Source organism: Muntiacus reevesi, chromosome 9 (genome assembly GCF_963930625.1).
Source record: "Muntiacus reevesi chromosome 9, mMunRee1.1, whole genome shotgun sequence".
NCBI classification, from domain to species: domain Eukaryota; kingdom Metazoa; phylum Chordata; class Mammalia; order Artiodactyla; family Cervidae; genus Muntiacus; species Muntiacus reevesi.
The window spans coordinates 7431972-7449381 of NC_089257.1; the positions used below are offsets into that span (position 1 = coordinate 7431972).

The 17410-nt window shown below is 39.8% G+C and overlaps 1 protein-coding gene across 1 annotated transcript; it reads right to left on the reverse strand.

The window, feature by feature from the left end:
- Positions 1-3473: 3473 nt before the first annotated feature.
- Positions 3474-5822, reverse strand: LOC136175431 (olfactory receptor 5D18-like). The gene is made up of 2 exons (XM_065945723.1): positions 5794-5822; positions 3474-4425 (listed from the first exon to the last, which is right to left on the reverse strand). Exons 1-2 carry the CDS (start codon positions 5820-5822, stop codon positions 3474-3476), a joined length of 981 nt encoding a protein of 326 aa, XP_065801795.1.
- Positions 5823-17410: the final 11588 nt, after the last annotated feature.

Sequence of the window (17410 nt, forward strand, 5' to 3'; positions counted from 1 at the left end):
TAGACAACAGCTTCCATTGGCTTTTCAAATATAGAATGTTCTCAGATGTTTATTACTAAATCTAAAAAGAAATTTTGGATGATATGTTTTCTAAAAATATCTGTTTATGAAAAGGATGATATTTTCACTTTAATTTTGGTAACTACCCATTTTGGCTTTAAAGACACAGGTTAACAATAATAATAACGTGATGCAGAAGGAGCTGAAGTGGAAGCAGTAAGTTTACTTTCTTGGACTCCAAAATCACTGCATTATGGTGACTGCACCCATGAAATTAAAATGCACTGGTTCCGTGGGAGGAAAGTTATGACAAAACTAGGAAGCATATTCAAAACCAGAGACATCACTTTGCCAACAAAAGTCCATATAGTCAAAGCCATGGTTTTTCCAGTAGTCAGGTGCGGATGTGAGAGTTGGACCATAAAGAAGACAAAGTGCCGAAGAATTTTCCTTTCAAATTGTGGTGCTGGGGAAGACTCCTGAGAGTCCTTCATCCAGCAAGATCCAACCAGTCCATCCTGAAGGAAATCAACCCTGAATATTTACTGGAAGGACTGATGCTGAAGCTGAAGCTCCAGTGCCTTGGCCACCTGATGTGAAGAGCTGACTCACTGGAAAAGACCCTGATGCTGGGAAAGAGAGCAGGCTAGTGGAGAAGAGGGCAGCAGAGGATGAGATGCTTGGATGGCATCACCGGCTCAATACACGTGAGTGTGAGCAAACTCCAGGAGACAGCAAAGGGCAGGGAAGCCTGGCATGCTGCAGTCCATGGGGCGGCAAAGACTTGGATGCGACCTAGTGCCTGAACAGCAATAACAACACGCTCATTTCTCACTAGTGGAAGACATAAAATACACTTTGACTGTGCAGCTGTGTCCTATACGGGCTCTGATTTCTCCCAAATGGTACCTCAGCATCATCATGGTGCTTCTGAAGTTATGGATCTCTTAATATTCATTGGAGAAAGCATACACTCTTCTTCAAATAAATGATGCCATGACAATTGGGTGTTCACAAGTAAAATTATGGGATTGGACACTCACCTCATATTGTATACAACGATTAACTCAGAAAGTGAACAAGGACTTGAATGAAAGAGCATAAACTATAAAACTCTTACAAGAAAAACATAGACCTTAAATTTCATGGCCTTGAATTTGGCAGTAGATTCTTAGGGAAACAAAAACATAAGTGACAATAAATAAATAAATAAATTGCTAAATTGAACTTCCTCAAAATTTAAAATATTTGTATATTAAAAACATTATCAATAAAGTGAAAAGAAAAGGTACAGAAAAGAAACAATAAAGACAAAAAGTCAAATCAGATACAACACAAGATTTACAAATGTCCAGCAAGCATGTGAAAATATTCTCAACTTATTTGGTTATTAGGAAAATGCAAATCAATATCATGATGAGATATCAATTTATATCCACTGGGTTTGCTATAATAAATGTATATAATAGCAATGATTGGCAAGGATATGAAGCAACCAGAAGTTATATATTGTGCCTGGGAATCTAAAATGCTACAGACACTGTAGAATAGGTTGGTGGTTCCTGTCACATGAATGAACATAGAATTACTATTAGACAAAATGCTTAGCAAGAAAAAAAAATAGTCTTTCACAAAGAGGTGTTAGGCTTTCCCCCCAATTTCTGGCAGATAATATATATCTTATGTGATAGTAGAGTCTACTTAGGGAGGAGGGGCTGGTATACCTGATATCAAGGCGTGTGCATGCTAAGTCGCTTCAGTGGTGTTCGATTCCTTGCCACTCGATGGACTGAAGCCCACCAGGCTTCACTGTCTATGGAATTCTCCAGGCAAGAGTACTGGAGTGGTTGCCATGCCCTCCTCCAGGGGATCCTCCCAACCCAGGGACTGAACCCTTGTCTCCTATGTCTCCTGCACTGGCAGGCGGGTTCTTTACCACCAGTGCCACCTGGGAAGCTCCACAGCATATGTCAAATAGATCCACTCTATAGACTGGACGTGAGTTTACTGCAAAGTGTGTTAGTTGCTCAGTCATGTCTGAATCTTTGTGACTCCATGGACTGAAGCCCACCAGGTTCCTCTGTCATGGGATTCTCCAGGCAAGGATACTGGAGTGGGTTGCCATCCCCTTCTCCAGGGGATCTTCCCCACCCAGGGATAGAACCCAGGTCTCCTGCATTGCAAGCAGACTCTTTATCATCTGAGCCACAAGGGAAGTCTGTGAGTTTGCCAGTTGGGCAAAATTAAATCAGGTTAACCAAGATGCTCTAACTGATGTTAGCAGGGCCCCCATTCAATCTACCATTAATGTTACTTACCAATGAAGTTCTCTGCTATTTTATCATTGTACATCAATAGCTATTTTATATGTAATTTGACTGACATGAAAGACTATTTTAGATTTAGCCAGAACTATTTCTGAAGTGTGCATTTCTTAATTTTATTTTTGATGATTTATGTATAAAAAACAAATACATTTTATATTAACAAGTAGAATTTTACCAAATCATATTCAGGACTTTTGGGGGCAGAGACATGACTTCTTTGCACTTATAATGTACCAATTCTTTCTACGTGGTGTTAAATAAATGTATCCTTTAAATTTAGGCTTCCCTGGTACCTTAGATGGTAAAGAATCTGCCTTCAATGCTGGAGACATAGGTTTGATTGCTGGTCATGCAGATCCCCTGGAGAAGACAATGGCTGCCCACTCCAGTATTCTTGCCATGGGCACAGGAGCCTGGCAGGCTAAAGCCCTTAGAATTGTAAAGAGTCGGACATGACCGGGCAACTAAGCACCGGCAAGTCTTTCAACTTTAGCGTCTTAGTGTTGAACAACTCTTAGTTACTGTGATTCAACTGATGTGACTCCCTCATCAGTTCAGTTGAGTCGCTCAGTCGTGTCTGACTCTTTGCGACCCCATGAACCGCAGCACGCCAGGCCTCCCTGTCCATCACCAACTCCCAGAGTCCACCCCAAACCCATGTCCATTGAGTCGGTGATGCCATCCAACAATCTCATCCTCTGTCATCCCCTTCTTCTCCTGCCCTCAATCTGTCCCAGCATCAGCATCTTTTCAAATAAGTCACCTCTTCTCATCAGGTGGCCAATTTTCATGACAACTCAAATCCATTCTTCCATGACTTATAATGACTTAAAAAAAAAAAAAAAAAAAGAAGACGACTCACCTGGACAGGCAAATGGTAATGTGTCTTTACTCAGAAATCTTTTCATGACAAACACATTATCTAGAGACTTTTTTAATCGTCCAGGCTTTAATTAGGTGTTATTTATTATTTTATTGCTAATTCTCTACAGTTTACTAAGGTTGTTGAATGATGTATCAACAAGGGAAGTATGTTAAATGTGTGCACCATTTTCCTTCTTAAAAATTGGAGTTTGAAATGTTATTAAAAAATGCTAGAAAACTTGGACAGTTCTCCACAGCGCTCTTGAAAATGAAGAAGCAAACCTAAGCCGATTTGCATTGTTGACATAATAATTTGGTGTTAACTAGCTTCCTAGCAGTCTCTTTCACGTCTTTGTTCCTGAGGCTGTAGATCAGTGGGTTCAGCATGGGGATGACCACTGTGTAAAAGACAGAGGCCACCTTGACCATGAGCCATGAGCTTCTGGAGTTAGGAACACAGTAGAGGAAAAGGATGGTCCCGTGGAAGATGGTGATGGCAGTCAGGTGGGAGGCACAGGTGGAGAAGGCTTTGTGGCGCCCCCCAGTCGAAGGCATCTTCAGGACAGTGATAAAAATGAAAACATAGGAGGTAAGAATTATCACCAGGCTGCTTACTTCATTAAACGTGGCAGAGGCTAAAATGATCTCCTGGCTAATGTAGGGGTCAGAGCAGGAAACAGCAACTATGGACGCGTGCTCACAGACAAAGTTATTTATGATATTATTTCCTCTAAAGGACAATTCGGATAAAAAGTAGGCAAGAGTCAGGGAACAGACTGTACCCCAAGAGTATGATGCACCCACCAGTAAGGAACAAAGCTTCGGAGACATCACGACTGTGTAGAGAAGAGGGTTGCAAACAGCCACAAATCGGTCATACGCCATCACTGCCAACAGGAATGTTTCTGTCACCACAAATGTGCAGGCAAAGAAGAACTGCGTGAGGCATCCTGTGAAGGAGATGGTTCTGTCTTCCACAATCAGGTTTTCTAGTAGCTTGGGCGTAACTACTGTTGAGTAACAGAGATCAACAAAGGACAAGTTTCTGAGGAAGTAGTACATAGGGGTGTGGAGTTTGGGGTTTATCTTGATAATTAGGATCATGCCCAGGTCCCCCAGCACAGTGACGGAGTAGATGGTTAAGAATAACAGGACAAGGGGTATCTGGAGTTTGGGGTATTCTGAGAAGCCCAAGAGAATGAAAGTGACTTCAGCACTCTGGTTTTCTTGGTTCCTGTGGACAAAATATAAAAGTTGATTCAGAGACCTCTGAAGCAAAATTTGAATGAAAAATCGTGTTATTCGCTCAGTCTGGTCAGAGGTTTTAGCAGCTCCATGGACTGTAGCCTGCCAAATTCCTCTGTCCATGAGATTCTCTTGGATGGGTTGTCATGCCCTCCTCCAGGGGATCTTCCTGACCCAGGCATAGAATGAGAGTACTTATGGGAAAAAGAGTGCATTGAATTCTTTTTTTTTTTTTTTTTAAATTAACCTATTTTCCTCCAAAATGCCTCTATTGTCTTTTTTTGACATTAAAATTCATTCTTTTCAAACTACTTCCTAAATTCTTACCGAAACCTGAAATGGCACTCAGTATAAAGGGAAGTTCATTCCACATAGAATTCTCTAAAAATTATATATCTCATTAGGAGTTGAAATTAAACACTCTGCTACTTTCAGTCAGGTTTTATAACTTTATACTCCAAGAGCACATATAACACTTGAAGATTTCCTCTACATGTATAGCTATGCCATTCACATATTCCCCCACTCTTTTTCTTCAGTTGTTCGTTTACATTCCTAAACATGTGATTAATTCCCGATTCCCTGAAAGTATGTTTCACTTTAACATACAAATCTTAGAGCACACATTCTCTAACTGAAAACACTTTTTCCAAAAGTCAGGATTTGTTCCCTATGTCTATGGTAACAAAGTTTGAGTAGTCCAGGGTTGAAAGGGAAATCTTCACCAAGGATGAATACAATTTCTGACGCATACTTGTTCCTTCTTCCCCACACTCCTTCTCCACACCTGTAGCTTTACACTCCACCTCCCACACTCTGTATTCATCAACAGGCGTGGGGCCCCTGTTCCCAATCGCCCATGTAGCCCCAGGAAGTGTCAGTCATGCTCAGTTAGGAGCACAGGTGCTGTGCATAGTATTTATCTTCTTTTCTGTGCAATTACCCTGGAATAATTTTCCCATTGCAGACCCACTATGTACTCAGTCCTGTAACAGGCATTTTAGAAATTATAAAATTATAAAATCTCAGCCTCAATTTGTTTCTTAGAGCATTATTCCAGGATATAATCCGTATAAGCACAAATGACAACTTATACTTCTTGTTTATTATTAAAGTTTGTATGTATAAAGGGAATGAAAATACTGTGATTCAGAAAAACCAAAGGTATTTCTTAGCGATGTAGCCTAGTGAACAAAAATAAATGTGGTGAAAGATAAATAATCAAAGACTTTTAGTCAGCTAAACAGGTAACCTGGCAATTAGATTTATGCACATGTTGTTTGCCTCCTGCAAAGATTAATGGAATATATTAGAAACATATTATTTTCCCTTTAAAGTGAAATAGAAATCAACTCACCTGAGTATAGAAGAATTTGACTGGCTCATTTAATAAAGCTGCTAAGTTTAATGGATTCCAGGAAAATTTCTGCTGAGAAGTCAATTTTTTTTAATATAGTAATAAGCCTGAAAAATAGGAATCTATAGTATATTGCAGAAAATGAATTTCTCTTATAATATATTAAAAATATATTCAGATATGACAAAGAGCAAAGGAGACCAAAAAGCTGAACCCTAACATCAAACTGTCACATATATATGCCACCAAAACCCTAAGGAAGTTTACCTTAGAGAATATTATTTAACTATTGCCGTGAGACCACGAATGGGGCAATTAGATGAAATAATGCCCTTGTGATACTTCGGTTGCATATACATTTTTTTCCAAAGTTTGCGGAACAATTTCATCATGCACTCTAGTTCATTGATCTTTTAAAAATGTTGAACTAGACACTATATTTTTGCCTTTAAATACTTGCAGAAATATACTAAAGCAAAATCAGCTATTGTGTCACAATCCAAAGATTCTTAATTTTTGTTGAATTCTGGTTGTCCATCTGTATCTGTATCTGTGGGCTTCCCTCATAGTTAATTGGTAAAGAATCCTCCTGCAATTCAAGAGACCCCAGTTCGATTCCTGGTCGGAGAGATCCCCTGGAGAACGGACAGCCTACCCACTCCAGTATTCTTGGGCTTCCCCTGTGGCTCAGCTGGTAAAGAATCTGCCTGCCATGCGGGAGACCTGGCTTCAGTCTCTGGGCTGGGAAGATTCCCTGGAGAAGGGAAAGGCCACCCCCTCCACTATTCTGGCCTGGAGAATTGCAGGGACTGTATAGTCCATGGGGTAGCAAAGAGTCGGACATGACTGAGCAACTTTCACTTTCTCTGTATCTGAGGGACATATTGATGTGTTTGATGTAAAACTTAAACAATATGAATCATATTATAGTGTTTTTTTAATCCTTTCTTTAACATTGTGTTGTGTTTCATTTTCTATAAAAGCGATTGGTTTTCTTAAGATAATACAACTTGCATTACTATTACAAATGTGAGCAAATTTTTTTTTTTTATTCTTACATTTATTATTGAAATTCCATTCTATTTTTCAATTTGTAGTCTAGGTTTATGGGAAGTATAGTATACTTATTATTTAAGAAGCTGACGTATCTTAACATATAAACATCTCAACTCCAGTGACTTAATTAATAGAACAGGGAGCAGCACTTTTTTCTGGAAAAATGTATACAGCAAATACTTTATCGCTTCTCGGCCTTTTGGCTAAGATCAAGTGTAATACTTTAGCCTTTGTGGGCCACATCGTCTCAATTTCAGCTATGCACGTCTGCCTCTTGCAGCCTGGATTCACCTGTAGGCAATACATAAATCAATAGGCATGACTCTGTTCCAATAAAATTTTATTTATAAAACAGTAGTGTTAGGGGAAGCACACTGATTGAAACTGCCCACCCTGGCTAGGCACCATAGTAACCATTTGCATGAGTTGTTTTATGACAGGAGATCCTGATAAGGAATACGGAACTAGTAAGCCACCACCAGCCGCAAGAGTTTGGGAAAGATCGAGAGGAGACACTACCTGTCCGTCCACTTCCCAGAATCCCTCTCGCTAGCATCCTTCTTGGCTGAGCAATGCCTGCGCCACCAGGAAAGACTCTGAATTAGAATGATTGGCCAAAGACCGCCCGGAAACTAATCCCATCACCATAAAACCCAAGACTGTGAGCCACGCGGCAGAGCAGTTCTCCTGGGTTCCCTTACCCTCCTGCTCTCCACCCGGGTGCCCTTTCCCAATAAAATCTCTTGCTTTGTCAGCATGTGTCTCCTCGGACAATTCATTTCCAAGTGTTAGACAAGAGCCCAGTTTCGGGCCCTGGAAGGGGTCCCCCTTCCTGCAACAAATGGCGACCACGAAGGGACATCTTCTTCACTGAGATTGACATCCTGACCACTTGGGGTACTCAGGGGCCAGCTTGCCTGCCAATGGACCAGACCCAGCGGCCGCAACTGGGACCCTTTTGTCCCTGGTCTCCTCCTGACGTGGACAACTGGCCAGAGTGCCCCGACCGGTGAGGAACAAGAGATTTTATTGACCTCCGTCCCCTTCCCTCTCTCTTTCCTCTCCTTAACCCTTCCTATCCTTCCCATTTTTCTAATCCCCTGGTCCTGGACGCAGGAATCTGGTCGAAGGGCCTCAGCCTGAGCTGTGGATTGGAGACTGATCACCTCCTCTTGGCAGAGAACTCGAATTCTGGTCTTGTTTCTGGTAGGGCCGAGTTCCAGTCCTCCCTTCTCTGGAAGCCCAGGGAAAAGTCCCGTAACGCCTGGGTGTCTGCAGGTGGCAGGAGACGTCTGTAAGGCCACCCTTTTTGCCCCCCTTTCCTGCCTCCTCCCCCTTCTTTCAACCTGGCTTCCGTTCCTCCTTTTGAAATCTTTGAAGACATCTGAAGTTCTGTGTCTCTATAGAAGGTTTTCTGAGAGACTGCATTCTTGTATTTAAGGGAGTGTCTGATGAGGACTGCCAGGTTTATATGTGTATGTTTTAACTCTGTTCTGTGTTGTGATTTGTGACAGCCACCATTTAGACCTGCCGCCATTTTGTTAAAACTTGATTTTCTTTCCCTGTGCCTTGAGACCAGGACTCTCAGGAACACTTATCTAGACCATCTCTAACTCCTGAGACTGAGAGAAAAAGGAAAAAAGCCTTTTAAAATGTTATTTAAATTTTATATTGTAATATCTAATTCATGACCAAACTTAGAAAATGAAGCTAGATCTTGCAGTGTGTCTGTCTAAATATGTCTTGGTATGTTTTTGTCTCTGGGTAATATTTTTTAGGTTAATTTGTAAATGAGCTCTATTTAATTGGCTTAAAAAAAGGTAAGCGCTTACAAATCAAATTATTCTAAATTAAACAATAAATTCCAGGTTCAGGTGAACTGGGAAATATTCAGTATTAAATACCTAATATTAATGTTTGATTGTTGACCTATCTAATATAGACATGTCTTAGAGTAATTAACATCAAGAAGAATATTAAACCTAGGTTTAATATAAGTTAAATATTATATCTGTTACAAGTTTGTCAAGAAGAAAATTACCTCGAGTGAAGAAACTTCTAAAAAATGCAAATGAGATATGAGTTTGTAATCTTTAAGAATATTTGTCTACAATAGTCTCCCCAGATTGGTGCAACTTGAATTTCTAAGGGTTGTGCTAAACTAAGTATTGGAAGTCTATTAAATAATTAGGTCATTTCCAAGTGAAATAAGATTTTGAAACATTTACTACTAAACACTGATTTCCTTTTACAGAAAAACTAAAGAGATTTGGGACCATAAATGAATAATGTTTGATGCCATCCTATAATGTTTTAAGAAAGCAAGGGTTTTAGAATTTATCACTGGTATTTATGTTCACCAATCTATAAAATGCTAATATAAAAGTTAGCTCTTGGTTGCTAAAGGAAAGCAGGAAGTGTGCTTTCAGTAAAAAGTATGAAAAAAGTATTAAAAAGAGTTATGCATAATCAGGATGTTCTAAAATTGGATTACAATTAGTTAGATAAGTGGATTTTATTAGAAATGACATGGTTGTAAGAAAATTGCTTAGAGCCAATTAGGTCCAAGATGGCGGAGCTGACTTTCACTAGACCTTGAGCCTTGGTATTTACGCCCATTGTGACATATCAACAAGCTAAATGATACAGCCATCAACATTGACTAAATCTGACCAAATGTTCTAAACGCTTTTAATTGATCTTTTTGATAAAAATTCCTAAATCTAATTCTTTTAAAGTTCCTTTGACCTCTAGCTAACTTTGGGGTGCTTCAGAGGGCCCCTGAAACATCCCAAAGAGAGATATTAAACTGTGTTTATTTGGTTGGTTAAATTACATAAAAAAGATTATTAAATGAGCAATAAATCTGCTCATGTTATAATGTATGGTAAAATTACTAATACAGATATCCTAGAAATTATATAGAGTTCTTAACATTTTGAAATGTCTTGGTGTTCTAATGAGAAATCTGATAACTTCACAAAAGTTAACAAAGAACTAAATAAACCAGCGAATAGGCTTATAATTTTTATGGTTTCTATCTGAAAAATTACAGGTTAAAATCTTGTGTTTTCTGGGAGTAAGGAAAACATTCCTCTCAAACTAATTATGAAAATAATTTGGTAACATTATACATTATGAACAAAACAATTATATTTTCTATCTGACTCCTCCAGAAATTTGAAACTCTTAAGTTTCAGTAAGTTTATCAAATGAGCTAAAAATGTTATCTCACTAACAGGTACAAAAATCTCAAGGAATTTTTGAGACCTTAAAAAGAGAAGAGCTCACCTAAATTTGTTATTCAAAATCTGTAATAAGCCTTTGGTGTGAGTTTCCCAGCCCTGTTTTATATTAAAAGTTCAGTCTGAGATTCTATAAGTGTTTCAGCAAAATAAAAAGTCTATAATCAATTATGGTTATATAAATCATCACACCAAAATTAGTGAGAACAGACCTATTTTGCAAACAAAATAGCCTTAATTTGGTTATATTTGATAAAAATGAGGGTAACTTTGGGGGAAAAGATATTTCAAAAAATGTTAAATCCCAGTTTGTTCATGGAGGTCTGCATGTAGTAAGACTCATTTCTTGGATACTTCTTTGCTGTTATGTGATATTAATGCAAAATTTAATTGAATTCTTAAAAAACACCCTAAGTTTGTTTCTGAAGCTTACCTCAATAATCTATCTTTGGATGAAGATCGGATGCCTCATGACCTGCAACCAGGACTGGAAAAAGACATAATTTAAGGTACTGTCTCCAACCTGGATGGAAGGACTTTTTATCAGGTACTCTTAACTAGCTCACGCACAATGAAACTGAAGAAAAATTAACTTTTAGATTAATTCCCACTTCCAAAGGCCCCTACACTGGATTGGTCTATAGAAAAGATAGCTGACCTGATCGCACCTTAAAATGATGCTCAAACAAGAGAAACTACAGTACACCAGGATGAGATGACAACGACATCAGAGGTAGACAGCTTGTCCAAGATGCTGGACCTGATTCATATGATCATTTATAATGTTTTCTTGACTTCTTAGACCTTTGCATATAAATCAAATGCTTTTCTATCATAGGCCTGATACTATGCAAGTTTCAAAAATCAATCCAATTGTTGGGTTTGTGGCCAATTATCTGTGTCTAGCTCTGGGTTACCTTGGTAAATTTCTCTACTACAAGACTCTAACTGGTTGGCCCTGAGGAAATTTACTTGGAAAAATTATAGTCATATTCAGATTACTATGATACTACCAGACGGGATCCCATCACTGGGCCAATTAATAATGCCTACTCTGACTCTGGCCATAAACTTGAGTCTTTTTCTATTCCTCAAGCTCAATCAGAGCAACACAAAAAGTTTTAGCAAAAGAAAAAAAAATCTCCCACCATTATGAGATAGATTTATATAGATAACACTAAGCTATGGTAATTTAGGTTTAAAGCCTCCTCTGTGTTAAAAACAATTAAATCATACTAAAGATAATCAGTCTAGTAACACTAAAAAACTGGGTTATGTGCCTTATAGATGGTGGTGCCAATGTATAATTTCCCTGAAAGATAAAGATTCGTACAGAGTAGACTAAGTCAGACGACCTGGGATATACTGGGCTACATCTAATAGAAGCTCTTAGGTCTTACTTGTGACTTTACTAATACTACTGGCTACGTTCTTTGTATTTCACCTGTTTTACAGAACTGCTATTTCTTACAGTGCCAAATGTGTGACTGAGGTCTCTGATAAAATAATATATAGTTCCCTAGGAAATCGATGATGATGACTCTAGATGTGAGAGATGATGACTCTAGATATGTAACTCTAGATATGAGAAAAAGCAACAAGAGGGAATGTTTTCCTGGACCAAGAGGCTAGTAAGACAGGTGGTCCAGAGGATTTTAAATACTGTTTTATGGCCTAATCCAGTAACAGCACATTGAGAAGCCGGTCGACAAAATTTTTGTCAAACCTGAGAATGGACATTCTCAGCACCATGGGATAAAATGGTCATAAAATGCCCCCCTCAAAGTTGTCGTCAAGTTTGTGAGCAAAAAGGGGCTTTGCCAACTGAAGATTGACACTTGCCATCTACATCTACAGCGATTATATCATGGCCACTGCAACTGCTGACTTTCAACAGCCCTGAAAAGAGTTCAGGGTGAAGATCAAAAATGAGGTGTTCTGTGCTCTGGGAAAAACTGGCAGAACAGGCCTTCAGATAGTTAGATCTTTTCAAGAGATTTTATGAGTCCCAATTCTTGCATCTTCTCATACCTAGAGAAACACTGACATCATTAATGGTGCCATCTGCTTTGACTATTAAAGAAAAATTTTACAATTAAAAGTCAAAATAGAGTACTCAGCTATGGTTCAGACATCCTGGGAAATAACCAGGTGTTACTATGGGTATAATTTCAGATTAGACATTGTATTGCTAAACACTTGAGTTTTCTGAGTCGTGTCAGGCTTAGATGCTACCATTCTCAAAAGTGTCTGCTGGAAGCTAGTAACTTCTATCTTACTTTTTATAAAACTAGGCAACTGGCCACCTGGCTACAAGTTTCCCTGAAGTGCCAGGTCCAGACTGGATTTCAGGCCTATTCTTCTAAAAGAAAGAGATTTACTTTGTCTATTAAAACTCCAGTTATCCCTTCTCCAGCTACTACTAACTGGGTATGTTACAACAAAATGGCAGACCAAGAGATTGAGATTTTAATCATACAAGACTCAGATCTAAGACTTAGAACTCAGGAATACTTCCAATTCAGTGTCTCTTCTCCAAGCTGAGACGATCCTATGCCCCATTTTGACAAAAAGTTATCACAGTCATAGTTGCCCTGTTCCCTAAATAAAACTGAACAGGACTCTGCGGGGTGGCGACTCTGGAGTACAGATCTGCTGTACTGTAAAATATAGGCTTTATTCAGCCTCCTTGACCTTCCCTGAGTTCCAAAGGGTAGATTCAAACAATTGCCAATAAGAGAAGGAAAAAAATATAGAAACAGAGGGGAAACAATCAAATGGTGGTACAGCCTTGAGACAGGTCCTGGTTCCTACTAAAAAAAAAAAATATATATATATATATATATATATATATGCATAACAATGTCTTTTGAGTTCTTCTACAGAACTAGAGCCCCCACCCAGGTGGAAGATGGTAACTTCAGACTAAACATAAGATTCTTAGAACACAGCTCTGTTGCTTGACCACCAGCCAATCATCCCAGTGGTGCCTCCTGTTTCTGGGGACCAGTGATGACCATCCTGTTAGGTCTCCTCTTTGACCCCTGTCTATTTTATCTCTGAGAGGCACCAACAGTTTCAAACTAAGTTGCTGTTATTACAAGAGTAAAAGCTGGTTTCAGATATAAAACACCCCAACTTAGGTCAGGTATAGAGAGACTTCTGCTCTGCTAGGCAAGCCTACGCCCAGGCACAGCAGGAAGAAGTTACAGAAGAAAGAGACCTCCGCCCCAATTCCCAAGAAGCATCTAGAGTGTGAAGTCTCTCAGGGGGGAGTTGTTAGGGGAAGCACGCTGATTGAAACTGCCCACCCTGGCCAGGCACCATAGTAACCATTTGCATGAGTTGTTTTATGACAGGAGATCCTGATAAGGAATACAGAACTAATAAGCCACCACCAGCCGCAAGAGTTTGGGAAAGATCGAGAGGAGACACTGCCTGTCCATCCACTTCCCAGAATCCCTCTCGCTAGCATCCTTCTTGGCTGAGCGATGCCTGCTCCACCAGGAAAGACTCTGAGTTAGAATGATTGGCCAAAGACCGCCCGGAAACTAATCCCATCACCATAAAACCCAAGACTGCGAGCCACGCAGCAGAGCAGTTCTCCTGGGTTCCCTCACCCTCCTGCTCTCCACCCGGGTGCCCTTTCCCAATAAAATCTCTTGCTTTGTCAGCATGTGTCTCCTCGGACAATTCATTTCCGAGTGTTAGACAAGAGCCCAGTTTCGGGCCCTGGAAGGGGGTCCCCCTTCCTGCAACAGTAGGACAGATTTGGTTTGCGGATCACACCTTGTCAACCTATGCAATAGAATGCATTTCTTGATTGTTCAAAGTCTCAAATTATTTCCAGATCAGTAGGCAGATGCCTTTTGAGTGGCAATGCAGAGACTTAAGCTTGTTCTCAATTATGGCTTATGATAACGTGACTGGGTGCATGTGTGTGAAGTCACTTTAGTGGTATCTGAATCTGTGCAAGGGTATGGACTGAAGCCCGACAGGCTCCTCTGTCCTTGGGATTCTCCAGGCAGAATTCTGGACTGGGATGCAGTGCTCTCATCGAGGGAATCTTCCCAGCCCAGGGATCAAACCTGTCTCTCTTGGATTGGCAGTGGGTTGTTTACTACTAGCGCCACCTGGGAAGTTCAACAGTAGGATTGTTCTGGTATAATTATAATGTAGTGAGAGAAATAATAATTTGGTTTAAAAAATACTACACTTTTCTGCATTGCTACTGTGCATAATATTTTTGTGTTTTGCTTATTTATTTTTCATTAAACTTTTGTCAAGCATATTAAGAGTGCTTTTCACATGTTGAGATACTTGAATAATGACCAAGATATTTCCTGATCAATAATATCACAATAGGACTTTGAACTTTGAGTCAAACTATAGTGTTAAGGTAGAGGGAAGGGATAAGAAAGAAAAGCAAAAGACATTTTAAGCAGAGAAGACAGTCTGAACCAAGGTAGGAGTTTGAATGTTCAAATTTTTTTTCAATTAGAAGTAGTTTATGCAGGGCAAACTTTGGGAGATGGTGAGGGACAGAGAAGCCTGGCATGCTGCAGGCCAGGGGGGTTGCGAGTCTTACGTGACTGCGAGACTGAACAACAGAAAGTCATGAGAGGGTAACAGGCGGGAAGGCCAGGGGTCTCCAAACGGAGGAAGGAGGCTGCAAGTGCCAGACATTTTTCTCTCTCTTAAGCGGCAGGAAGAAACAAACCAGCCGTATTTTTTCTTCTCTATACAAATTTAAAAGGAGGTTTCTCTTAACATGCTGTGTTGCCATGACACCTGGTCTCACCTGAAGCTAGCTACTCTCAAACCTTGAGTTAACCAATACATTTCTTTTTCTTATGGAAATGTTGTCTTAAGCTATGTTAATGTACCCCAGACTCTATCTTCAAGTTGGTTCCTCCAAACAGCCCAATTTACTTACTCAAGTATTGTTCCCCTAATCTATGTAAGTGGAACTATTTGCTGGTATTCTGCCCTTCTACAAGATTCAAGTCAATCGTGTTTTATGGCCAGGGATGAATTATCTGGTGCCATTCTAAATTTTATGACATTCCTTTCTTTTCATTAACAGACTGTGAGTGACTATATAACATATAGTTATATATAATGTTAGTATATACATATATATAACATAAAGCTAAAGACTTGGACGGGGGTACTCTTTGCCCCCTTCTGATGCCTGTGTCAGAAGCTTTCTCTATCTCCTTTACACTTTAATAAAACTTTATTACACAAAAGCTCTGAGCGATCCAGCCTCGTCTCTGGCCCCAGACTGAATTTGTCTCCTCCGGAGGACAAGAATCCCACGTCTTATCGTATGAGATATGATCAGACGACCAGGGAATCTAAACTGTGTAAAGAATGCAATTAGGATTGGTACCGGTTGCTGAATAGAGTTGAAATAGAGTTCCATGCCCCCAGGGCAAGTCTGTAGTAATGAAGAGGTTGTGGTTGTAAAACAGTGTGGACAATGGGAACGAAACGGATTCAGTTTCAATATTATAATCATGGCATTCAGTGTGGTTTCATTAGTAGTTGATGTAAACAGAAAGAAGTAACTCCCATTTTCATTTTGATTCAGAAACAGACATCATGTTCTCGACAACATCTCACTGCAGATAAGTGAATAATTCCCAGAAACTAGCGATAATTATACAGGCACCTAAAATGTGAAGTAACAAACAGTGAGGTGTAATATGGGAGCTAGAGCATCTGATAGTCAAAGGCCTGAAGACATCTGGAACACAGAAGGAAAACAAAAACAGACTCTTAACACTGTCTTCAAATATTTCAAGGCTAAAATATGAAAGAAACACTGGCCCTTTTTTTCTGCTTCCTGAGGACAGAAATTTAATTTTAAATGAATCCACTTCTAAAAGCAACAGGAAGCTAATTTCAGAACAGCAACAATAAAAGAATTTTCTTTTTTTCTCCAGTGTCAATAAACAGAATAGTGTGAATGACTAAGAGTCTCTGGGTTGCCCAATTTCACTAAAAGTATATAAGAAGGGGCTCTAGAGACACAAACTTTAATGTAAACGAAAGGAAGGCGGAGAGTCCTCAGGAAGCATGCAGACAAGATATTAAACTCCACAATGTCTCTCTACATTTCCCATATTCTGTGACTGGTCCTCACATTGGCCCAGAGCTTTCACTAAGATCAGTTTTTACTTGGTGTTCTCAAAATACTGTTTTAAAATTATCTGTATAATTCTCAAAATTCATAATTTACACATCTGTAACAGGTTGATTTAAATACTCCATCTGATAAAATATCTATTGCTATAATTAGGTGGTGCATTCTAACCACCTTAATGCAGAAGGATTCAGTTCAATGCAAACTTTATTAATCTTTGTCTATAACGGAGGAGGGCCTTCCCTGGTGACTCAGATGGTTAAGAATCCTCCTGCAATGCAGGAGACCCAGGTTCAGTCCCTGGGTTGGGAATAGCGCCTGGAGGAGGGAATGGCCACTCACTCCAGTATTTTTGCCTGGAGAATTCCCGTGGACAGAGGAGCTTGGCGGGCTCTCGTCCATGGGATCACAAAGAGCTGGACACGACTGAGTGGCTGAGCGCGGCACAAACTGAGAGGTCATTCCTGTAAGTGTAGTGGGCAAAGCATACTTTAAAAAAGTAAGAAAGTTAATTCAAATAGCCTCCTAAATTCAGTACTACATGTAAATACGTAGTTTTAGATAGATCCCTGGGGGCTCAGATGGTGCAGATTTGACCTGCAATGCAGGAGAGCTGGCTTCTATCCCTGGATTAGGAAGATTCCCCTGGAGAAGGGAATGGCTGCTCACTCCAGTATTCTTGCCTGGAGAATTCCATGGATGGAGGAGACTGGTGGGCTACAGTCCATGGGATCCTGAAGACTCAGACACGACAGAGCCACTAACACCTGCACTTTCCTCCCCCAGGTATGTGTGTGCAGATGCCTCTGAGAACAGCGAGTGTGAAGGCAGGCTATCACGAGCACCCTGGTGTCCAGGGTCCCTCACTGTGCTCACAGGCAGTTTTATTTATCTTTCTTTGATTTAGCCTGGGCCTCCAGTCTGGCACATATTTCAGAAAAGATTCAAGAATTAAAGTAAATCTGATCATCTCAGTCCAGTATTATTTCTTATTACACAAGAGATTATTTTTTTCCCCTTAAGTTTATATACAGTTTAAATACTAGTTTGACATAATGGGAAGGAAATAAATGTTGGTTTTACTTTCCCCCAACATTCCCAGTTTGACCCTACATTAGCTATTTGTGGTCTCATTCTCAGCAAAATTACATAGCAACTGGCAGAA

Coding starts and splice junctions, on each gene's coding strand:
- LOC136175431 (XM_065945723.1), bottom strand. CDS start 5,822: ATGAGCCAGTCAAATTCTTCTATACTCAG. Junction 4,426..5,793: donor TCAAATTCTTCTATACTCAG/GTGAGTTGATTT, acceptor TTTTGTCCACAG/GAACCAAGAAAACCAGAGTG.